The sequence below is a fragment of the Anoplopoma fimbria genome, chromosome 11 (assembly GCF_027596085.1).
Source record: "Anoplopoma fimbria isolate UVic2021 breed Golden Eagle Sablefish chromosome 11, Afim_UVic_2022, whole genome shotgun sequence".
In the NCBI taxonomy this organism is placed as follows: domain Eukaryota; kingdom Metazoa; phylum Chordata; class Actinopteri; order Perciformes; family Anoplopomatidae; genus Anoplopoma; species Anoplopoma fimbria.
The window spans coordinates 17,903,910-17,930,062 of NC_072459.1; the positions used below are offsets into that span (position 1 = coordinate 17,903,910).

Here is a 26,153-nt window from a genome sequence, read left to right on the forward strand (position 1 = left end):
ACCAGCATGTTGCAGATAAGTTTTGGTCACTATTATGCAATGACAACACAGTACTAGTTGTTAGTGGAACTTCAGTAAATAAGGTTTTAGGCATAGACAGACCACAAACTCAGGGGGAAATCTTGGCTCTTGTTTTTGTTTACACTGGTTCCAAATCATCCTGATTAAATGGAGTGAATATAGTGGACGATCTCAGAGAGGCCGGATCCACTGGAGCGAAGAGCCTCTCATTCGGCTAAAAGAAAGAAGATGCTTGTAATGGTTTGCATATTGTTTATCTGGAGAAAAAAAAGTTGTGAGATTTAATGTTTACAGTAGAAGATATTTACACAGTTTTATGGCTTCATGCTTCTTGCTACCTGCTTTTTAGAAATGTACTAAACATCACTTAATTTTGTATTTACCATGAAAATTCCAACTGTGTTGCTGTAGAGCCGTGCTCGATGAGGATCATAGGATGATTATTTTTAATATTGTGCTTTACCGCATAAGCATGCACAGGAGTGATGTGTGCAGTTCATTCTTAGTTTTGGTGTTGATGGTGACATTTTTGATCCAAAAAAAAAGCGATATTGTGAAAATATAAAAGAAGATTTTTGCAAGATGACGTTAACAATGCAGTGTTCAAATCTGTTGGCAAATTAATTTAAATAATTTATACTTTTGAGCATAAAGGTTCATTCTTGACCTTACAAACTGTATTACAGAAACATAACCAGTGATCCACATGACAGTCCTTATCTGCTTTTATTCAGACCAAACACAAATCATTTGTGGATAAATTGCACGTTAAATAAAACACTTGAACCCATCTTTCTCTGTCATCCTATCCACACCACATACCAAACTTCCTATTTTCACCGTGCAGACTTTTCTTTCCTCAGCTGTTCTGATTTATGCGAAAATTTTAGATGCCGATAGAAATAAGCCAACCAATAAAATAATCACTTGTGCTCATGTCATCAATAGATTTTCTCTGAGGTGGGTGTCATAAAGATACTGGTCGACTGATCCATTTGGTTTTCTGGGTTTATATTTTGTTTTCGTTCCCAGTGTGAAAGGGCTTAAATTCATCTGAGACCTTTCTCTCAGCAGACATTTTGACTGAGCAGGAAAAGGTGAAACTCACATTGGCTCAGTTCCATGAAGTGTCCCAGTAAACTATTCCAGTGAGCCAGCATGCTCAGTACCAGGGCCTCCCCGAAGTGGAATGCAGCCATAATTAATGTTATAAGTTACACCTGTGCTTTTCTTACTATGAAAGGTCAACATGTCTGCCGTGAAAAAAATCTGTTAATATGCTTATGGAGTTTGCTCTGTTGTCATGGAGATGACTCAGTTGGGATCACGTGATCAATGAATCTTGAGCTAAGATGATTTTTCTGTCATGAAAACACATTGATTACAGTGAACATTGAATAGGTGCTCTTTGCTTGCACAAAGAATTGGACATGCCCATGGATGGAAGCTAAGCGTGAGACTATCTCTCTTAAAGCATGTTTACAGGTCATCAGTATTATGAATAATGCCTTCAGACTTTATGAACGGTACATTCTGCTGCTGCTTTCCTTCATCAGCACAGTGTCCTCATTTGAAGTTCAACATGTGCTCAATTGGTCCCATTGTTTCACTGACAGCAGTCTCAGGTTGCTACTGATGAACCATCTGCATCTGAAATATTGATAATATTTGTGTTGTTCGGTTTCAACCACATGGGGAAGTGTGAATTCCATTGCTGAGAATACATTGTTCCAGATTTCCAAAACTATGAACATGATAATCTCTAAAATTGACTAACAAAGTGTTTCTAGTAGTCTTTGATATAAGTGGTTTATCTATGCTATTCTATGCTATTTTACACCAACTTTTGAAGTGTTCAGTCTAAGCAAATTGATGTTCTTTACTTGAGTCAATGTTAGATGGATTAGGGATAAGGGGAATTAGGCTAAACCGGAGTGTGTCCTAAAAACAAAAGTAGAAATCAAAGGAAAGGTTACTTCTGATATAATTAACTTTTACAATTCAAAGTCATCATATCAGACTATAAATGAATGTCTACTTTAAATCAAAATATTTTAAAATGTGAAAATTTGTAAACTATATTCAAAATGAACTAGTTATTCACGGCCAGGTCTGTTGAAGAAAACTATTGCAATGCTTCCTCACTATGTAAATAATGTATATGTACACGTACCTAAATTAGTCTTATTTATAAAATAAAGATAAATCTGATGTGCATCCTTAAGCAAACAGAACAATAAGGAAATAGTGACAACTGTATGACAACTGTAAGAAATAAAGAATGATCAACACAGTAAACAAACTGTATGACATCATCACCCATGCTCTTATGTTATACGTAACTTAACCATGTGATGTGACATACTACCTTAGTTTATTTTAAGAACACATATTACTGGGACCAATACAAAATTGCAGATGAACCTTTGATATCCAGAAGTTCACATTATAGACTCTACCAGTGACAATCCCTGTACCAATTTAACGCATTGGCCATAAACGGTCTGGTCATAGGTTTCAATTTAGTCTTGTTGCAGTTAGTATAGAAGAAATAAACATAGATAATGTTTATATAATAAATATGGTAAAAAATAATATAATACTGAATAGATGTTCAGATGATAGGCAAATTCCTTCACAGTAAGTAGTCACACTGACTGTGACGCTTTGCAACTGAAGTTTCTAAACTGAAGGGAAACCAAGTCCAGAAGTAGTTTGTGATCTACTTATTTTCTCCTCTCTCCTGTCTCTTGCTCCCTCTCTTCTCCATCCTCCTCATCCCTCCCTCTCTAACAGGACACTAATGGGTCCATACGGAGTAGACAGAGCTGTTCATTCCATGGAGTTTACCGATTGTGAGAACGGCCTGGGTGAGTTTTTTTTCTTTCTCTTTAGCAAACATAGATAGAAGGAAATTCTTCTAAAAAACATGTACTAATGTGTTTCTTGCAGTTACTATTGTCCTCTCCATATCTTTAATTCACTCTATATAAAGCATTCACTGGGTTAGAAACAGGGAACAAGTTGCCAGTCTATCACAGGACAAACCCTTACAGACAGCGCTTACTCCAATTGTGTTCGGACTGTGGGAGAAAACTGGATCAACCAGTGGAAACTCACAACATGTAACCTCCTCACAATAAAATAAAACACTTATACCACGCTGAAGCAGAGAGAACATGTAACCTCCTCACAATAAAATAAAATGTTGGCCTGTATTTCATCCCCACGCTAAATAAAATCTGCTGTGGTCTCAGACTGTACAAATAGGTAGGTTCGACAAATCTACGCATCAACCAATACAACTAATTACACATCCAGGTCTTAGTATCTACTTTAAAGTTAAAGTTGCACTGGTCGAGACAAGAAGATGTGACAGGATCTGGAGGTAAGAGTTAAATATTTTTTACTGTTTAAATGAAAAACACATCTTCAATGGAAATGCATGAAGCTCAGATGAAGACATTGTTTTGTTAAAATGGTAATTGTCTGACATAATCAAATATTCCAAAGCAGTATTAATTGACTTTTGCTCCCCTGTATGCAGCAGAACAAGCTGTTATAAAGCTGTAATGATGAGAGGGCTAGCAAACAGTTGCTTATTTAAAGGTATCATATCTCATCACATTGTATGTTACTGTACACACAGCATTCAAAATTCACCACTCGTCTCCTGCTCAACGAGAGAGAGAGAGAGAGAGTGGTGGTCGAGCGAGCTAGAGAGTGAAGGAAGTGAATGAAGAGAGAGGGACTGTCTTTAGTGAGATTGAAGCTGTCATTTCATGGAATAAAACTTTACTTTGTTAATATTCTTTTTTTCCCCCTTTTTTTCTATACAACATATATGTGCTCCTGCTTTTGTTAGTTTGAAAGTTTGTCACTTTTTGGGAATAAGGGGTGTGGTATGAAAATGTGATCCTATAGGTAAAAGTCTTCTATGTTAGATCATTTATTACTTGCAATAATAAATACATTTATTTATGTAGTCCAAACCACATGCTCAGCTTGAACTAACTACATAAGGATTGTAGCTCTGCTCGCTCATCCTCCGCTAGCTAGTCTGATTTGAATAGCTGAAATAATTGAAGTTGTACTTTTAATGGGATTTTCTGTGGAGTATAGGTATCCTTGTTAAGTATCAGTGTGGTAGCCTAGCAGAAGAAGTAGGTCATGTGGTTAAAGCCCTAACCCACTTAACTCAGCTGGGTTAAGCGTGCAGGGAGCTGCTGTTGTTTTTATCCGTACACCATCACACTGGTGGAGCGTGGGCCTACGCATGACAAGGACAAACAGTTCATAGAGACGGAGCGCAACGCATCACACTGTGAAACCACGCCCAGCTGAGAGGAAAACAATCAGCAACGCAGTATGACGCCACAGGCTAGCAAGTCAAAGGATTATCTAGCACCCTGTCAGGGGTGCAGTTGTTTCTAAATGATGATGGGATGGTACAGGTTCACTGTTAGTAAGCTATTGATAGCTATGCTTTAGCAAGTTACTGTAGTTAGGCACTTTCAAACCTGCATATCACTCTGATGTATCCACACCCCAATATGACATGGACCCATCTTGAATACTACAACAGTGCTGTGTGTAGGCAGTATGCTCGGGATTTTAATAAGACTATAAGATTCTGAAGAATGGATTCTGTGACGGTGCTGAGTTATAAATACAAAGCACCCGATGGGCCTTCATAGACTTAAGATAACGATTCAGCACTGAGACGTTAATGCATCATGTAATTCATATACATATATATATATATATATAGATGGATATGAATAATGAGCCTATGTGCAGTCCATCAGCAATATTAAGCAATTTGAATTTACATTCCAAGTTAGGTCAGTGGGACTTATTGTGTCTCTCTATCTTTACTTTACTTACATGCATTAGACAGTCAAATGAACCACCTATCAATAACAATTACAGTTACAGTTTGACACATCACAGTTGTCTTAGGAGCATTAAAACAAGCATTAAAGGAGGAAATGCTCATTAGATGTGTATGCTTATGTTTTAGCCACATTAACCTGATGTCTGGAGGTAAAGATAATATAACAAACTAAAGGTAGCAGGCAAAGCATGTGAGGAGAGAGGTGCAAAAAAGGCTGAAGGTTTGTGTGTGCGCATTTGTGTGTAACTGCAGTATTTAAGCATCACACAGGTGAGAAGCAAAGCAGCTTATAGTAGTCTAACTTGAGCATGTGCAAGTGTACATGCTGTTCCAATACATAAAGCCTAAAGACCCCCGCACGGAACAGCGGAAGCCTCCGCAGTAGAGAGTGTCTGCTGTCCCCACTGTAGCCTACAGTCCAGCTGTCCTATGCTGAGGACAGCACATGCTAATCTCTTCGTTAATGCTGCTGAAAGCTGCACCACATCAGCATGCTTCATAGTGAACATCACCTCCGTCACAGTGGGATTCAAAGAAGCACTTCTCAGTCTGCTGATGTCCAGAAATGTCACTGTGGGAATCTATAAACCACCTGTGTTGTTTTTGGTGGCTGTGGCTCAGGAGGTAGAGTGAAGGTCCGGGTTTGATCCCCGGCCTTTCAGGATACATGTCAAAGTGATCTTACTGAATCCCAAATTGCTCTCGATATCGGTGTGTGTGTATGAAAATGTATTACTCCTTTTGAGCCGGTGTGTGTGAAAGGGGGAAAGCTGGCTTGTGTTGTAAAGTGCTTTGAGTGGTTGCTAAGACTAGAAAAGCGCTCTATAAATACAATCCATTTTCCATGTATCATCTGGGTTATTATAAACCATTTTTAGAAGCAACTGTGTCTTTTTCATAACATTGGATTTTGTGATCTTTACAAGGTCTTAAAGTGTTGGAACTTTTAATCCTTGGGAGGGAAACATGCCCTTGATGCATCTTGAGCAGGAATTAATGATTTGGAAAACAAAATGTGAAGCTGAGGAGGGACAGAGGCATGTCTTTTATATAACACATTAGTGTGATGTTTTCCTTATCTGAAGATAGGCTCGGGAAGGACAGTGCTTTGAGGCTGAACAAAAGAACAAGAGTGTCTTTTCCTCAGAGAAGAGTAAGAAAGGGAGGGATGACTGAGACAGGGAACGCTATAACCCCATTATTCCAACAGACCATAATTAAGGCGCCACTTTGCTCCAGACCCAATTAGTGTAACCATTTTGTCTCTGTGGTAACAGGCCAACAGCAGCCTCACACTGAAGGAGCCCTGATCAAATGATTAAATAAAATACTTTAACAGCTAGGCTTCAGTCACTTCAATGTATTCACTTCAAGCAGAGTGGTGGAACACGTGTTGGTAGAATAGTCTAGGTCAACCTTTACCTGTTCTTGCCACACTGGATCTGAAATAATTTAGTCCATTGGTCTATTGATACCGTACGTCACTCTGTTGCTCCAACAGCTAAAGGTGTTGTTCAATAAGAAGATGCAGGTCTGATAAAGGAAAGATATTTGTTTATTATTAACAGATGATATGTGATGATAAAGTCTTGACAGAGTCTTTGGCGTTGGACTCTACAGGTAGATTTGTTATCGAGGGAAGTCTGCCCTGAGCATCAGCAAGATAAACCCCCCAATGGAGTCTAGACACTGGTGGTGGTGGGACGTGAAACAGCAGCATGAACGTACTGAAGGTAGAGAGATAATACTATTTAAGAGAGACAACAGCTAGATGATAGGCTAACGATGTAATCTTGTCGACTATTGTATAGAGGAGACCAGCTGATCTAAACATATCATGATTGACACCCCCGAACAATGACAGCGAGGAAATCATGAGTGAGCATGTGTGAGGAGGGAATGGTAGATGTATGAGAAATAAACTACAAGACTAAGCATACGAGAGTATTGTCTTCCTGTCTGAACTTACGCTAGAGCTTCATTAGCATGTTTTGGTTGGTGGTGCTTCATCTTCAACTAACTGACCAACTGACTGCAGCTGCATTAGTGGATTATAAACTGGCAATTTAGTATATTTTCTTCTCATTCAGAATGATTCACCAACAGTAAGGTAGACATAGGGTAAGCTAAGCTGGGTTTAAACTAGAGGTGTATAGACTGGTCATCATCAGTCTCTGTATCTATGTTCAGACAGAAGACCGGACATGGGCGTGTTTATACTGGAAGTCACATTCAATCAATCTAATGGGGCAATGCAATCTTTGTGCCTTCAAAGCATCAGATTCATTTTATATCAGCATATAATTAATTATGAAATATATTTCCTCAAACTGTACGTTTCATACCTCTGCCCCTTTATTTTGGTGACATTGAACAATGGCTGATACACACACCATGATACATCTTTAAAAAAATATAGTAAAATTTCAATATTTTGATTAGTTTTTTTTTAATGGTTTATATTAAGCCTCCTCCTCGGAGCTAGAGTTTCGCTGATAGATAACCAGGAACAGTCAGCTGTCAGCCCCCTGCCTGCTGCACACTGGCTCAGCGGGGGATGTAAATTAAACAAGCATTTTTCATCACGTGGCCATCCACAAAAAGAATCTCTACACTTTCACATATTCAGAATCAGGTACATGCCTTGTTTAAACTTGACACAAAAGGTTAGCAGAAGTCCCACCGTTCTGTACATTCTGCAGCTCAGTGTCAGATTCCACTGTTTATAGCACTATAGTAACACTAGATGGATGTATTGTACATGTTTAGGTCATATTGAGCCTTGATTTTTATTTCGCATCAATATAGCAGCAAACAACTATTATCTATATAAAGATACAGTGGAGAAATGTCTGCCTCAGCAGAATGTTTGTTTTTGATGACATGACACAAAGCGGAAGTTAGGTCAAGTTGAATAATACTGAAATATTGTTGTTATTTGTCTGAATCAATCATCATTTTCCAGTTCCGTGGACTGGGGGGTTGGGTTTAACGGCACGAACAAAAACATGATGACTGATGTGGTTGCCATGGGCGCTGGAGGTAGGGAGGCCAAGGTGCTGATCCTGCTGCTGGGAGCTCTCCCCCCTCCCTAGGAGTGAGATATAGGCTAGATAAACAGTGAATTCAGCTGGGATGAGGGCGAGCTCTCTGGATGTCCAGAACCAGCATTGACTAAGTATTGACTAAGTTTGTTGTTTTATGTTCCAAAATGCAAATATTTAGGTTTTTTTATGTTAGTTTACTGTGTTTGTGTGTGTGTGTGTGTGTGTGTGTGTGTGTGTGTGTGTGTGTGTGTGTGTGTGTGTGTGTGTGTGTGTGTGTGTTTACTGTGTTTGGCTGTGTGTGTGTGTGTGTGTGAGTCTGTTCGTCCAGGACTGAGCGTGAACCTCTGTGTTTTTCCACCTCTTATCAAATGGGTGTAAGTGTACCACTCTATCATCAGGTTTGCACGTCTCAATGACGTAGTGTATATGCAAAATAAACTTCCTTCTTCACTGGAAGTTAGGTCTAGGCAACAAAACCACCAACAGCGTAGTTGACTCACAGAAAGTTCAGTTAATGCAAGCTTAACTATTTGACCCTCCCATTCCTCTGTCAGCATTATGCCAACAAAATGGCAGATGCCGACAAACGACCTTCCCCTCACTCCCCTGGGATCACAATATTCAAATTCCCATCTGTACTAAGTTATTATTATTCATTTATGTACTGTAATTAGCATTTGCTCCATCTGTAGTTTATTTGCTTCATATTGTGGAGCTTAAAATAGTGATAAGTAGTAAAGAGGGTTCTGGGACAGAGGATGTTGCATGTGTTCAGATTGTAAATCTGTAATTTGTGATTTTCGACTATACAAAATAAATTGAATTGAATTGAATTGAATTAAAGTAGTGGTGAATTAAGTGTAGTTTATACTCGCTGTAGAGAAGCCAGAAAATGATGTTCTAAAACTGCCTGCGCGTCGTGCACAAAGTCTCTGCAAGTGGTCGCCCCACTTGGTCGTGCGCCTCTGAATTTCGTAACTTGTCACGACCATCCTGTCAGTCTCTGTTTGACTGTCCCAAATAGTTCACTAATAAAGCACTAATTACATGTCTAAGGATATACACAGACGGCCAATTTGTTTTTAGACGCTTTAGAAACAGGAGGACTTAAAAATCGAAATTTGAATAAATATTTTGCAGCCAAATCAAATAGATTTCAGGATATTCAACCTTCGTTTCTATATAATGCTTTAAATACTTGACTTTATTTCTTTACAGGGCTTAAAGGCTTAAAGGCAAATTGAATATGAGATATGAGTTTGCGGATAATTACAATCCCTCCTTGGCATTGTTGAGGTTAGTTAATGCCACATTTAATTTTGTTTGAACGCTCTCTGGCATTTCACAAAATAATGCAATGAACAGCTAATTGAGTATAAACCCCTTTGTGCGTGCACTGAGCTTACGCGCCATCTGTGGAGGCTCGCGCTATTCCTGAGGACTTCCTTCAGTGATACAGGACAAGTTGTCAGAGACAGGAAAACCACAGTGGCATATAAGTAAGAAGAGTAAGTTAACCAATCTATTTTCCTGCTGTGTGGTCCAGAGCAGGGAGACACTTCATCCTGAATCTTATGAATCCAAACGTTCTCCTTAACACGTATAAGCAGAAAATCATTAGTCTCTATCTCTAGTATTATTGAAATCTTCAATTGTTTGCAAAAACACAGAAGAAAATGAAATGACAAAGTCATTTTCTTCTCCTCCCAACAGGGATCAAAGTGATTGGTGGAGTGAAGGAGCTAACTGGAGAGGAGTTTGGAGTCTACGTCAAACGGATCTTACCAGGTGGCCTTGCATCAAGTGACGGTGAGTACCGTATTCACCGACTAACCTTAAACTCTTCAATTCAAAGTTAATCACTTTAATTCAAAGAAAAATATTATCTAAAGAAGACAGAAGTGCAGAAAATACACAGAGGCTGTAAAATGCTGTAGTGGATCATCTCAGGGTTCTGTGTCCCACATGAGCTCCCTCCATAACTGCTAGCTGCTCCCTAACTACCATCCTCCATTCCTAATTCAAATCAAACACTGTGTCACTCAGACCAATGTGGGGCTCCAGGCAAGATTTCAGCTGGTGCCCCTTTTATCGCAGCGAACTTAAAGCAAAACAGTATTTCTTTGAATTTGCTTTATTATATACCTCAAACAACTGAATAGTTTTTCCATCTTTCCCTTTGATGCGGGAGCATCTGATGTTAACTCTAGCTATTTATTAGCTACTTGGTTGATGTACTGGATAACACAGAAAATAGGGCCTGTTTAATAGGCTACATTGTTATGTTGTTCTTGGCTTTTTTTGCAATATTTCTAAATAATAGTATTTAAATAGTTTAAGTAAAAAATATATAAAAAGTTCACATTTAGATTTTTTTTTTTTCTTCCCTAAGTTGAGGCTTACCTGTATATGGATAGAACCCTTAACATTGGCCTATACCTCTTATATCACAGACGGCTCTGCTGTCACTGTATTTTGTTATCTTTACTATTAATCATCTGCATATTCAAAGGGGACATATCATGCCCAATTTCAGGTTCATACTTGTATACTGTATTCACCCTTTGTCTAAAACGCTCTGTTTAGGCGCCTGTCTCTTTATGCCCATTCCTGAAAAAAACCCAGTCTGCACTGATTGTCTTGCAGGAAAATATGGTGCAATTTTGTAAAGGTAGTTCTCAAGCCGTGGGTGGTTCATTTTGAAGAGCCTGCATGTGACAGAGGAAGGGAAGCCAAGTGATCTAGTCAGCCCACAAAATAATTACCTGGGTTGTCTTATTTCATGTGCAGCTGTGGGTTTGAAGGCTCCAGATATATAGTGTTCACTTTAAATAAATATGTAAAGTACAAAGTTTTATACAAAGTGTATAAAACAAAGGAGAAGGCACATCTTTGCTGTGCTCCTGTGCTTAGTGTTCTACTGTTTATATTTTATCATATGTTTGAAGCACCTCTTATAAAACATGTGTAGCCTTTATTGAACAAATTGGTCAAGCGATGTGCAGAATCTGATGTTTATGTGTGGGTTGGTGACAAGTGACTAGCCTGATTTTCTCACTCCCATTGTTGGAGATTACAAGAGTGTGGATACGTCTTCACACTGTTAAAAACATGGCCATTGTGTGTGTGTGTGTGTGTGTGATGGTCGACAGGAACGTTTTTGCAAGAAGGTTTTGAAGCCTGGATTCGTTTTCTTCGTCTTCTTCTTTCTTCTTCTACTTCTTTTTCATCTTCTCCCCCTCTACCTCCTCTCCTTCTTCTTTTTCTTCTGCTGTTGAAAAGGTGTATGTGAGAACCGTTGGATAAATAGCCTGATGTCCTCAACACAAAGATCACTGATGGAATGGCTTGTAAAAAATCCCTGAGGGAAAGTTTTGGTAAAACTTTTAGAAATCTTTATTGAGATTATTTATTTCTGAAAACAGGGAAAACACTTAGCTTAGTTACACTAAGTTACACTTAGTTACTGTGTGTTTTAAGCATATATCACTAGACACGAGGTGCTGATGCTCCTTTGTCTGGTCTTGTAGTTGTGATCTTTACTAAAGTAACTGTATATTGAATACATTGTTTTGTTCAGTCAGCAGCAATAAATCAGGTGCAGCAGCTTTTTGTAGAAATTTCCATTCTCTCCTCCCATATTTTAAAAGAAAGCCTTTAAATACAAATTGCATGAAATCAAACTAACAATTTTCAGCGGTGCCACTTGTCTTTCACTTTACCTGCACAAAACCGTGGAGCAGTCCGTTAGTACACAAGGACAAATGCAATTTGCCTGTTTAGCGCCTAAAGAGGGCAGTTAATATCCCCCTATGTGTCTTAGTGTAGAACAGCGTGGATGAAATCAGAAGGAACAGAGTTGAAGTGAATGACACAGTGGACCTGGAGTGACAGAACAAGCTTCTCTGAAAACATGAATAAATCATAACACTGGCATGGCCTACTTTCTCTATGCCATGAATGAGGGATATAGGGCACATATAAACTTTACTCATTCCATTCTTTGATTTTTGTATTAAGCAGTTGGCAAGCAGAGCAAAATCTTTTTACTAAGTAGCTTACATCACCTTATTTTTAGTTAATCCACACAAATAAAAGACGTTCAATTTTACAATAATTATTTATGTTATTCCTTAGTTTCTTTTTTGAATGGGTTCCTGGTGAGATGACTCAAATAAGGTCTGTGGTTAACAGAGTTTTTAATATAATAACCTTTTGTTCTTTGATATAAATATGCCAGTAGATACCTCTTTTTCAAATTAAGAAGCTTTTAGGTGTCTTTAAAAAGGCAGTTGCTAACAAGAGGCTAATTGAGACGACTAAATGTCATCATGCCGACAAGTCTCCCTTCACATCCTTGTTGTGTGAACTCACGCTCATTACCGTGGTGTAGTTTGTTTAACTGATACCTCTACTGTGTACAAAAGGACTAAAGACCACCTGACCTTTCTCTGACCTCTAACAGGAAACCTGATGCCAGGGGACCAGATCTTGGAGGTGAACGGGGACAGTCTAGTAGGAGTCACAAGTGAAAGGTAGTCCAGTCAAGAATTACTGATCTTGTCATTCATTCAACCACAAGATAGTCTGAGGTGATGCTGTTACAATAATGTAACTGTGTGTTTGTTTTTCAGAGCTGTGGACATCTTGAGAGCAGCCTCTGCAACCAATCTCATGCGTCTTCTCATAGCCAGAGATGAGGAAGCAAAGTAAGCAAAGTGTCCATGTGTAAGAAAACAGTACATTGATATGGTGGCACATGGTTCTCACAGTGCCTGCACGGGGCTACAACATTATGTCATTATTTTTCTCCAACCTAAAATATTGATTTTGCAGGCTTCTAGAGTCTAAACTACAGTACCGCATTTCTTACTTTATCTTAATATTCAAAGTCCAAATTATAAACCCTGTTGTAATTAGTAAAGCTTTACTTATAGTAGCCTGCTGCCACAAAAGCTGTACTGAATTGAGTTTTCTGATAAATTATAAATTATTCAACCAACCATGAATGAAATGTCAAATGTATCCTCTCAAAAACTTAATCAGTTTACCATCCATATAGAACATGAAGAGTAGTAATGGTTGGCATGGCAACACTGATCTTACTGATGCCAGAGGCCGGATGTATTAGTGTCCAACCCATCTGCCACTCAAATCCACTTCAGACAACCTGATCTTTAATTGTAAGTTGGCAAAAATGTTTAAGGAATTTGTCATTTAAATGAGCAAGAGAGTTGCACATGAACATGTCAGCCCTTATTTTCTGAAAAAATATGGTATTTTCTGTCAGTAGGGGTTATACTTAGTGAAGAGACTCTGACACAGTCACGAGTTGCACCTCTGCTGAGTATACGTGCAGGAAATGAGACGTTAACAGTGGTAACAGCACCGTGACACAGCCACCAGGAGCACACTGTGCATTTAATGTGCAGATCCCAACAGGAATTTGTAGAACTGCATGAATGTGAGTGCTGACAGGGGGCATGTTACGATTCATGAAGGTTAGAACGTGAATGTCTTGTGTAGTGTAATTTCGATTAGCACTCTGATGTAGTGATGGTCGCTACATCCCCCCCCCCCATTGTGGTGGAATGACAGCAGACTGAGGAGGGGAGAGAGCTTAACCTAGGGCTATGCTCCTGACGAGATGAGCCTTGCATGTTAATCCGTGCTCTGCTCTGTACTTTAACTACCCACCCCAAGCGGAGGATGGAGCTGGAGGGGGGGGGGGGATTATGCCGTCTGTCTGTCTCAGTCTCTGTCTCTACCTCAACAGACTTCATGTTCTTCTTTTAAAAACTAGTCAGAACTAGTTTAGCGATAGCTGCATGCTTAGCAGCTGCAACAGCATTTAAAGATGAAAAGAAAATGAAATGACGTTGCTGTTATCGTAACCTCAGGAAAGCCTTCTCTTTAGCAAAAGGCTCAACCCACTAAAACCACGACCACACTCACCAGAAACAACAAGAGCACATGGATTTTCTAGTCGCCCCATTGACTCTTATGGTGAGAGCTCATGAGACATGTGGCTGATGTTAACAGAGTAACAGAAACACAGTGTGAACACGGAGCAGGGACTTTAAGAGTAGAAACATTAGAAAAGTGAGTGAGAGTGGAGAGAATTACATACATTTTCTTTGATTGATAATTTCTCTACTAAATAAAATTTATTTGATTGCTAATTTCTCTACTAAATAAAATGTATGTGTTTGCAAAAAATCTTTTCCTAGATTGAGACACAAATAAAAAGCCTACACAACTTTCACAACTGTTAGGATGCATAGCTTAACCTGAACCACGCAACCGTCTGGCCAGACTCATGTATTGTGAAGCACAGCACAGGTGTTTGTCAAAGATTCACACACATAGCAGACTCAGTTCTGTTTGCCCTGCACTGTGGATTTGATACAGAATAGTTTGCTATTGACTGAAATGAAGTCTTGGTTTAAGGCACATGGAAACACTGATAGTGTTTTGGCTATTAAAAGCCACTTTCCTGCAATGTGACATGTCTGTATGCTCAATGCTTGTTTTAGCCATGGAAAATGTTATACGGTATTTTTAATCTGTTCAGTGAACGAAACATCCCATGTGTTAGATAATAGATTTCATAGAGAAAGTGACTTCTACACAATCACTTTCATACAATCTGACTTATTTTTGCAACCAGAGGAGTCGCCTCCTGATGGCCATTGGAGAGAATGCAGGATTAAGAAACTTTTGCATTTCCTTCACTCTGATACATTTAAAGTGCCCCCTGGTGGCTAGGTGTTGTAAATAATATAAAGCCCGCCCCCTCCTTGTTAGCGAATGGGACATGTGCTAAACAAAAAAAATCGAAGTACTGCTTAAATATATTTTTCCCAACGATGGTCTCTGTCATTTTCGGTAGTTCTACTCACGCTGATTTATGTTACAATGGTAATTTTTTTGATACATTTTGTTTTAATTTGTTATTTGATGATATAAAAAGGGGGTGTGATGTCATGGTTGACAGCAGTGATTGACAGCTGCTCTGTGAGTGAAGTAGTCGATGCTTAGCATGAGGCTAGGGATGGCAAATAGAGTTGGAACGTAAAGAGAAGTTCACAAACAAATGACAAGTCTGTGATTCAGATCATGTTTCAATCGACCCTTCACCAAGTCCCGCCAGGACAGTTGTAGAGGACTGATGGCCTCCACCAATTGCAACCTCCTCCACATTGTTATAATACCTTTACCACATACCTTATGAAATCAGTTGGTAAGAACTTTGTAACATTCCCATCTATGTTAGCTGCCACGACACAGTAGCTAACGAGGTCAAGAGCAGTTTTTGATGTGGGGGGTTAGCCAGTTGATTGGATAGAATCATGTACACACCCCCATGTGAAATGTGACTAATATGAAACTATTATAAGTATCACAGTTGGAGAATTATCAAAAGAATTAGTGTCATAATTTGTCAGATTATAAAGACTGCTTTAAATTATGATTATGTCCAGTCACTTCAGTGTGTAATATTGAGCTGGTACAGCTGTTGGCACCTTTAACCCAATCATCAGTTGGTAAGAGGTTGTCTTTTTGTGCTGTCCAAGAACAATTTGTGGCCTTATATCTCCTGGAGCCAATGTAACCGCTTTTCATAATCTGCTTAGAAACGGCACTTTAAAATCTCCATCCTCAGGGGACATCATATTGTTGTATTGAACACAAACAAGGTGTTAAGCAGACCCCTAAAGCGTGACATAGCATAACACCAAAAGTAACCATAACTCATTTCCATAAAGGTGCAAAAAAGGAGGAGATAGTGAGTCACTGTAAGATCTGTCCTCAGTCCAAATGAGAGGACGTAGAAGGCTTGTAGATGATACATCCATGGTCCGTGTACATTTTGGTACATTTGAGTTTGTTTATGGATTAAATCCACAGTGGCAGAAACGACACAACGAAATGCTCCTTCACATCATCCTCCCCTCCTTCAGGAGGCTGCTTCACCAGGAGTAGAGCGTGAGGCAGCTCCAGGAGACGGACCTTTTGTTAGCAGTTAGCTCAAATTCAGCCAGAACAAACCCACAGACACCGGGGGTCTGATCCCAGGGGCCCAACTCTCTGCTGGATCAGAAAACTCTCTGTCGCTGCCGTTACACAGGTTAGACCCGGCGCTCCTCCAGCCCCTGTGACTCCCAGCGCCTGGGTTTGGCTGTCTGAATGAGAGTGGCTGTAGTTGCTGACTGGGCGTCAGTATCAGAGAGCTGCTGAGTGCTGGCTGCTCTCCTCACGGCGGGTGGTTTACTCACAGATCAAGCTGCTAAATAGCTGACCCTGTCTGAAATTAAACCACTGTTATAATTTAAAATGTTGTATTCCTCCGTAACTATTATATCTTATTTGTATGCATCAATTCATGGTTAGTGCAGGTTGAGACACTGTCTTAGTCAATAAAACATCTTATGTGTACATCTGTCTTACAAACTCTTATCCCAATAATGCTTCTCTTTTGGTTTCCCTGAATAGGAGAGAATTTGCTGAGTTGCTGGAGAAGTATGGATCTAATGGTAGCACAGGATCAACACGCAACTCTCCCATACAGCAAGGTAGTAAAATCCCAACCTAGTCCTTTGTATGATACATTACACATTCTGTCTTTTTCCTCAAGTAACTGTCATTTGATTTGGGCATATCTCCTGCTCATTTAATGTATGTGAAGTTGTATTTCCGTGTTCACACACCTGTACACACACCTGTACAAAGTCTCTCTGAGGTCAACAAATGGCATCATCATTCAGTTCTATGTGAAAAAAAAAATACTGAGTACTAAGCCTGAAGGTAGATGGAGTAAGTCTGCCTTCAAAGATGGCTTATGACAAGTGCACTTGTCCATTACACAATTGCCAACATCTGTTTCAGTGGAGAAGGAGGCAGCCAGCTGGTTCAGATTTGTATAAACACGGCATTAGCGCGTGAGCAGGTCTGTGTGCTCTGATCTACGGGGTCAGATCTGTGTCCATAGTAGCAAATATACACAGAAGGATTCACAAAAGCATTTTGTAATTTATATGTAAATTACCATAACTATTTCTGTGTGCATTGAAAAATATTATTGTGGAGAGTCCACAGATGTATTCTGTTGATCTGTTATGTTTGCAGTATAATGCAGGGAGTGCAGGGAGCACTCCTGAGGACCTTTTTCGACTCTGTGGTGGCATCAGCCATTTTTTATGCAGTGGTCTGCTGGAGCAGCAGCATCTCAGCAGCTGACAAGAAGAGACTGAATAAACTTGTCAGGAAGGCCAGCAGTGTGCTGGGGTGTCCACTGGATACGGTGGAGGTGGTGGGAGACAGGAGGATGATGGCCAAGCTGTCATCCCTGATGAACAACACCTCCCACCCCATGCAGGACACCCTGGCAGCTCTGTGCAGCTCCTTCAGCCACCGGCTGCTTCACCCCCGGTGTGTGAAGGAGAGGTACCGCAGGTCCTTCCTTCCAGCTGCTGTCAGGTTGCACAACCAACTCTGCTCCCAGCAGACCACATGACACATGACACGTGCAATACAATACACTGTGCAATTATAGCTATAATAGTTTTTTCTGTCTGTAAATATAATATTTCAGTTATTGTTGATTTTCTACTGTTTTTTATTGCTTATTTATAATACTTGTTTTTTTATTTCATTTTTATTTTTATCTTGTCTTTCTTTTACTATGTCTCTTGTGTGCACTTTACCCTACGCTGCTGTAAGCCTGCAAATTTCCCCGCTGCGGGACAAATAAAGGATTATCTTATCTTATCTTATCTTATCTTAATGAAACACAAAGAGTTACTGTGGATGTCTCTGCATACACGCAAAGATAAGATAAGATAATCCTTTATTAGGATGATCTTAAAGATAATTATTGTATTTTTGCATCAGTGTGGGGAAAGGTTAATAATTTAATTGATTTAGAGACTTGAATCACAGACTGTAGAGTCTAGACCTTGGCCTTGTTGGTCTTGACTTAAGTCTGGACCGAGGACTGGTAGGTGGGTAGGTAACACCTCTGAACACACCTCTAGGACACATGTAGAAGTTACAATTTCCTTCACCAAAAGAAGACCAACAGAATGCTACAATGTGAAGCCTTTAGGATTCACAGCACAAATGATGGAGTCTAAAACACTTTAACTTTTAATGGAGGAACGTGATACTAATTTTATGCAAACAACCAGACTCTATTCATGTTAAAAAAGAAACATGGTTTGAGCACATACTGTAATGACAACTCATTTTTATCAAAGAACCCATGACATCTTGTATTCTGCTAGAATTCAGCGTGAATAACCTCCCAATAGTAGATATACCTTTGAATGTGAGGACAGAGGAGAAGCAGATGTTCACCCCAGGCAGTGTATAAAAGAAAAAAAGAAATTCTGGGGCATATTTGGGCTGCTCGGCGGTTGGTTTGGTCAGCATATTGGGTATTATTCAGTGCTTAGAGTCGCTCAGGCTTAAGAAATGTTTTAACGGGAACATACACACATTTTAAAGTGGAGCCATCTGTAGCAGCTGCAAATTGTTGAAGAATTCTATTTTAGTACAGTACGTCTGAAATGTGGAAGAAGTGCATCAGTCCATCATGCTTGCTTACTACTCATCTCAATAATTGCTTTCCAGTGTTAGTAATTATTTTATTAATTAAAGCCATATCTTTCTCCATTTTGACAATTGTTGATTTTTTACCTCCTAGCACAGCACAGGTTTAATGCCTGTACTTTGTCTGTTGTGTGTTTTCGCTCTTTCTTGACATTCCGAAGGAGGCCGCTACCTGGATAGTACATCCTCTGGTTCCTCGTCTCGCTCCCAGAGTCCTCTGTTGTTGAGCCCAGCAGGCTCTCAGAACATGTACAACAACAGTGGGCCCATGCTGCGCTCCCTCAGGTAGGATTTGTCTTTACAGGATTCACACCAACCACAGCACGGCTCTCCTGTTGTTAAGACACTGAGTTGGGAAGTTGTGGCCAGCAAATACTAAATACTAAACCCAGATTTACAAACTATTGTGTAGAGATGTATTCATGGGTGTAATTACTAGTCTTGGCAGGCAGGCAGTTGACATCACATGATACAGTTACACTTTATTTTAAGGGGTGCATTGCATCTACCATAAGATATTTGCTTCTAGAAATGTATTTTTTTTATTATTGATACTTCATTTCTCTCATGTCAAGTTGCTTATTTGCCATTCCTTTTTTTTTTTTTACAATATTTTAACAATTTTGTTTATTGATGGTGCTAACTTTATTATTACCTAGAATCTAATGCGGTCATTTATATTGTTATACATGTTTTTTAAATGTGCAAACCCTCTCCCCCTAGACTAGCACTCTGCTAGCCGTGTCATGGGGAAGTTCACATGAAATGGCCCCCAGTGAACCCACGAAGGCCAGGTTGACGACAGGGTATTCAGCACCCAGGTGGTGTTGTTGGCATCCCCAAGCTCAGTCAGCCAATAAAACAGCTAACCATGACAACTGGAGAAAGGCAGTTACAGTTAGCAGCAGTTAGCGGTTACTTTAGCAACAAATGAAGCTATCCGTCCATCACTCAGTAAATCCCCTAGGTACTGTATTCCCTGTTGTCAAAGTGGCCTTATAACATTAATTGACATTTTAATGAACAGTTTAAATGGTTTCACTGGAGTTGAGGTGAAGGAACATATTCATGACACACAATCATATTAGTGTTATGACAGTCAATGTCAAAACCAGCCACATATGACAGTGTAATGTAAGGTTAACACATAAAGCTCAGTCGTTTCTGGAAGTTTGATGATTAGGCCTGCTATTGCATGTTTATGATGTTAATGTTGAGTCAAAGACATCTCAAGCAATATCAATTTTGCATTCAAAATGACATAATCCCAACCCATCTTAACTGTTTTAAAACAAGTTCACAATGCTTTGTGGGTGTGACCTTTTTGCTGTGTCATCACCTTTCATATCTACACAACCACAGTGTTTATGATTTTATTGATTCCTAGAGCACAACATTCTTCATACATCTATACTCTTATTTTGCTCTCAAAGTGCTCAAGATGGATGCATTCAACTCGAATGTGGCTACAACATGTTCTTTCTAAATGCATGATGTTTCCAAAGTTAATGAGTACTTGTGTGAAAGAAACACAATCTCAGTATAGACCAAAAAAAACAACATGATTATTATTTTGTGGTAAGCAAGCAGCCTGGTAGTAAACTATCAATCATGGCAATGTTAAATGTTTGGATATTTTAGCTCTGCATATGTTTTGTGTATGTGTATAATTTTTATAAGTCAGTTCATCTCTATTTTTTGTTGAGACGTGGAGTAACTGGTCATGTGGCATTCTCCCGAGTTTGGTATTTGGTGACTAATGACAGAATTTTTTTGGTTGATGTTAATTTGAGTTTAAAAAAACTAAAAAACTATGAAACAATATCTGGACTGATATTTTTTCTCACAGAATTTATTTATGATAAGGATCAAGAAAACATATTGCAATCTCTACTTTGTGCCGACATATTTACCAATACAGATATATCAGTGATAATAATGATGATAATAATAGGCCACTTTCACTGTGCCTGTGACTGTGCAGAATTAGGTCAGTTATGCCATGGAGGCCTAATAAAGGTTAATGTTTACCACACACCCCTGGTTGAAAAAATACCAAAAGTGTCATTCGGGGAAATAAAGCATCAGAGCCCTTTTTCTTAACTTCCAAGATTGATGAATTCCTGTGTCTTCCTGTTCCCAGTCATCCAGGTGAAGGAGTGATTCAGCTCATTTCAGTGGCGCGATCCGGCAGTTTGGGCATCACCATCGGAGGAGGCTCCAACAGGCCCGACGGACCCGCTGTCTTCATTCAGGAGGTGCTGTCTGGAGGAGACTGTCACCGGGTAAGAAATGAAGCAACCCAAACTGAAATATACAGAGTAAAATGAAACCCATAAACTGCAAATATTGAATGAGAATCGAAGCAAAAGGGTGAAATGGAGGGAGCGATGTCACTCCGGGCCATACCAGGCAAGTCTGTAAATATTAACTGGGTAGAAATGTATAGAATTTATTAATTCTGAGATTAAGTGCTACTATTAGTGGATTTAACAAAATAAGGAATGTATTTGCTAAACTGCATTAATTGATTCTTGGCCACTAGTGTCTACTATTTCCGACACCATTTTCGACACGCACTAGATTATATATATATATAATCTATATATATATATTTATATATATATATAATCTAGTGTATTATATATAATACATGTTGTCAAGTTAGAAAATACTTGCTCGTTACACAACCAAGAGACATTATGGTTGATGGGGGGGCTCACCATGTCTGAATTATCTTACTTTGGTTTTGGTAATCCAATGTAACAGCCATGTTTTTGTGTGGATTAAGTGCATGAGGATTGTAGTTCTTAAGCACTTATTAAAATATAAAAAAAACATGGTTGCTTATTAAAAAAATGTAATCAAAATAATATTCATAGTATTTAATTACAGCTATGGTCACAAGAGTATGAATCATTTTGTTACTTGCGAGACTGGAGGACCACAAGAATACCTGGTTTAAACATGGCTGAGATGGATGCAATGCAGCAATGAGGGACTACTTAAAGGGAATTGAAGTGAACGAGATGTGGGAAGGTAAACAAGAGACAGAGGTGTGAAGCAGGAAGTAAAGATTGCATGTGCAGACCTCTGCAGCTTTGGCCTCAGATAAGTGTGAGACAAATCTAAAAGAAATACAACTGAAAGTATCAATAGCTGAGAGTGACATTAACTGAAAGAAACATAAACGGAAAGTAACATTTACTAAAAGTAACGATAGCTGAAAGTAACAATACCTGAAAGTAAGATTAGCCGTAAGTAACATTAATGGAAAGAAAATTAACTGAAAGAAACCTTAACTGTAGTAACAATAGCTGAACATAAGATTAATGAAAGTAAAATGAACTGTAAGTAACACTGACTGAAAGTTTGGTTTAATTTTTGCCATAAATCTTTTTTTAAGCCAACCAATGCAATCTTGGCTAACATTACCACAACATAAAACAGGCTCCAGAACTCAGGTTTAAGCCTACTAACCAGAGTAAACACGTTTAAAACCATCATCACGTTTTAGCCTCTTTGCACTCTACAATTGCAAGTCCATTCATGGTTTACCATTTACACTGGCTTCCAGTACATTTTAGACTAAGTTTCAAGGTTCTTATAATTACTTAAGCACTAATTGCTTTTACTCCTCAATATATCTGAGTTCTTCTATCCTATACTTCTATCTTCTATCTATTCCAGTCTCTCGGCTGAAGAATAAATGGGAGAGAGCTTTGGAGATAAGAGCCCTGAGGCTCAGCAACACTGCCTGAGGATATAAGGCAGGCTGAGTCAGTGGCTTCTTTTAAAGCCTGCATGTTCCTTTTATTAGTTTTATTTTGTTGTTTATGTGAAGCAACTTTTTAACTATATAAATGAAGATATTTTAGTATTTTTGCTCACTCATTATTAAAGTTCCTTGCCAGGGACTGGCTTGGAGTGTTGCTTTAATTTAGCAATAAAAAAATATTTTTTGTATCAAATCGAATGTGCCAGCTGTGTTTGTCATCAACACATCCACTGAATGACAAATGTTCAAATTAATACAGGCAACACTGGAAAATTGTAAAATTTTACAGCTGGCAAAAAGTAGCATAGTTCAAAGTCAGAAAAAAGTTGAGCAATTAAACTTCTTCTATGTTTTCTCAGTTATCTGTAGTGTCACATGACTTCCTGAAGGAAAATACCAAAATGTGACAAACATAACCGTCCTATCCGTTCAATAAATCCTATTGACTACTGAGGAATTCATGCTGGATTTAAGAATGTTAAACACTGCATATTTCTTGGCAGTTGTGTTGCAGTCAGTGTCGGTGCTTCTCTGTTAGAGGAGTCCCAGAGTCCCAGGACAGACACACTACACCAAGTGTGAAGGTCAAGCATCAAGCTGGGGCTCTGTCACCCTGCTGCTGCTCCCCGATCTTACACACACACACATACACAAACAATTACAATGCAGAGGATTTTGTGTTGCGTTCTGGTAGATCTGGGCAGGCTATAGTAGCAGCAGCAGAACCTGCAGTCTTTAAATTTTGTGTGGCACTCAGTCTCACTGAAGACATTGATCTTAAAAAAAAACACAATTATATTGTTTCATTTGGCTCAGTAATTTCCTAAAACTGGTCACTGTAGTTTTTATCAAACCTTACTCAAACTGGAGGAAAAAGTACATTTGTTGGGAACTCCTTTCAGCATTGGATTGATCCACATTTGGTGCTCTAGTTAGGGTTTCTACTATCAGGGTGTATGTGGGATTCAGTGAAAATAAACTACACTGTGTGTTTGATGTGGCTCATTTAAGTGTAAAAACACAATACTTTTTTAGCATGATTAAGTTATTGTTTGTTTTGTTCTTTTTATTGGATTTGTTAAAAAAAAGTGTAGAATATCACCAGATTTATACTTTTAATTCCTGGATCATTACACATCCAGTTATATATCCTGAGAGCAGCTGGCTATTTGTTTTTGTCGTAAGACTGGTTACTAGCCAGGGGCTGAAAGGATCTTGCACAGGAGTGCATTGGTGGAAGCATTTAACAGTTGAGAAAAAAAGTTAATGTTCTATTTATCCTGAGGGGAAGTTGCTGTTAAACATGATGCATGAGCTCTGCACCCGGCCACAGTGTCTCAGGGAATGTAGGGAACACTCACACAGTCATCTGAGCCTGACAGAAACAAGGCGACAAGTGCTGGATACTGCAAGGAGGCCTTTACGATCATTTTGTCTGCTGTAGGAGAGAGAGAATCAGTTGCTGGCCTTCCCACAGACGAGTAATGTCCAGATATAATAATGCAGGTGTAAACAGGTGCCTTTATGACCTTACACCTCATGTTTGTGTTTAAAGGAACAGTTTGTAGGATTTGGGGGGATTCATTGGCAGAAATAGATTATAATATCAATAACTATGTTTTCATTAGTGTATAATCACCTAAAACTTAGAATTTGTGTCATTGTTTGCTTAGAATGAACCGTTTATGTCTACATAGGAAGTGGGTCCTCTTTACAGAGTCCACCATGTTGGACCACCATGTTTCTACAGTAGACCAGAAAGGACAAACCAAACACTGACTCTAGAGAGAGACATCTGCTTTTCTACGTTACCTGAAGGCCACCGTAGGATGATCTCTTTTATGAAAAGTTGTTAATTTGAAGAGCAGTCCCCTTTTCACCAAACCTAATATAATGATTAGCTGTGAATGGTCAACTCCTTGAACTCACTGAACTTTCAGTCCTAATAACAATCAGTGCTCACTCAGTCCAGTATTTTGGGACTTATGTCCATATTGGACATTTCTGCACTCTACATTTCCCATTCAATGTCAGTGATGAATGCCAATGCAGAAAGTAAAAAAATAGACATGTTTAATAAACTACAATCATTAGGCCAAGTTAGGCCATGGCGAAGACATTTTCTGTCACTACGATGAATTTCAGGGGGACAGTAGTATAGAGTAGTATTAATAGTATTAAATGGCTCTGTCAAAAGAGATGGTATAGGATAACAACAATGCTTGTTTGTATGTTTGGGATTGCCAAAAATATACTTCGGGAATAGACGAGAAGAAACGTCTAAAAAATTACGATATTATCACTTTCAAAGCATGAATTCAGTCAGATCGCCTCCATCAGTCAGGAAGTCAGATATCCTCTCACAGATTGAAGGGGAATTAGAATGAGGATGTTGAATTAGAGCCAACGATCACAACCCTGACCATGGTAGGCAGGTGCACTGAAATAAACCTACTCACCCCTCTGTTTCCACATATTGCTGCCCTCTTCCTTTTCTCCAGCTTCCCCTGCTTTACTCTCCCCAATCCTATCCGCCTCACCTCTCTGTCCGCCCACTCACTGTCAACTGTGGGAAAATGAAAAAGAAGGAAAGGAGGAGGATGGAGGAGAGTGACAGAGAATACAGGGATACACTTAAAGAGAGCTGTTACTAAGCATATGTTTCTTGTTGCATATGTCCTGCCAGGATTTACATCATTTTTATTCTAGCCAGTGAGTGATAGTGATCACAGAGAATACCTCAGGGCTGAGCATATTTCCCATGATCCCTAAGGAAAGTTGTTTGCGCACTGGTTGTATCTTTTGGAACAACATTTGCCTAATGGGTTTCTATTAGTATTGTGACATTTTGCTGCAAAAACGGCTGCAGTATGTGTTATAAATTCCTCTCTCTTTAAGTCACTGTTACATCCATCTATAGCCTTACAAACTAGTATCTTAAAAGATGAGCTTGATATGCATATCAATTTCCTCAGGTTTCTTTCTTTCTTTCTTTCTTTCTTTCTTTCTTTCTTTCTTTCTTTCTTTCTTTCTTTCTTTCTTTTATTATTTAATAGCACATAAAAAGGAACATTTACCAAAATAATAAAAAAATATCAGAATACGCTTGTTACTTTGCAAGGGAGCCAGAAGCCTAAAAGGCTGGTCGCGGTTCTCCCCCAATTTGGATTTAAACAATCAAATAAAATATAGCTTAAATTATTACAATTTAGAATAAAATATTTTGTTTCAAAGAAAGTTATCATTGTCCTACAATACAAACAAATACAAAATCACAAAAGAGCACAAATTATTTGACTGCCTTTTGTCTTGTTTCTTATTTTCATGTCAAGCACTTTGAGCTGCGTTCATTTCACAAACTTCATTTAATAAATTTACACCTGTTTCAAGTGATGGAGGTGATTATTTCAGTATTTAAAGGTGCAGGCAAAGGAACGAGGAATATTCAAGACATACCGTGATATTAACCCTAAAGTGATCGTATATCCTCTGTATACAAACATTAGAGTCTATACTCCAGATCCTTTGAGAATGAATAGGACTAGGAACTAGGAAGATGGAGTCATGTGCCACCTGGACACTGTATGAACCAGTTTGTCATTGACATGTCTCTATGATTGTCTAATCTGACACAGTGATTCTCTCCAAAGTCTCATTTTAGCATTACTTATGTTGCATACTTGCCTAAAATGTTGAATACTAACGGTTTTAACTTTTTCATCTATGCGGGATATTGTTTGGGCCCAAATTTTTCATTAACATTATTTTTAAATTTTGTCCTGGCATATTTAATGCT

At 38.9% G+C, this 26,153-nt stretch overlaps 1 protein-coding gene across 1 annotated transcript in view; it reads left to right on the forward strand.

Annotated features, from left to right (window-relative positions):
• Positions 1-26,153, forward strand: part of si:dkeyp-72e1.9 (syntaxin-binding protein 4) — a gene marked incomplete at its 3' end in the record, with an annotated part of 62,271 nt that overhangs the window by 26,698 nt on the left and 9,420 nt on the right. Inside the window, 7 exon segments of the mRNA XM_054607384.1 lie at positions 2,818-2,891; positions 9,679-9,774; positions 12,431-12,500; positions 12,600-12,674; positions 16,462-16,541; positions 18,741-18,864; positions 20,723-20,864. Of these exon segments, the coding sequence (XP_054463359.1) occupies positions 2,818-2,891; positions 9,679-9,774; positions 12,431-12,500; positions 12,600-12,674; positions 16,462-16,541; positions 18,741-18,864; positions 20,723-20,864 (661 nt within the window).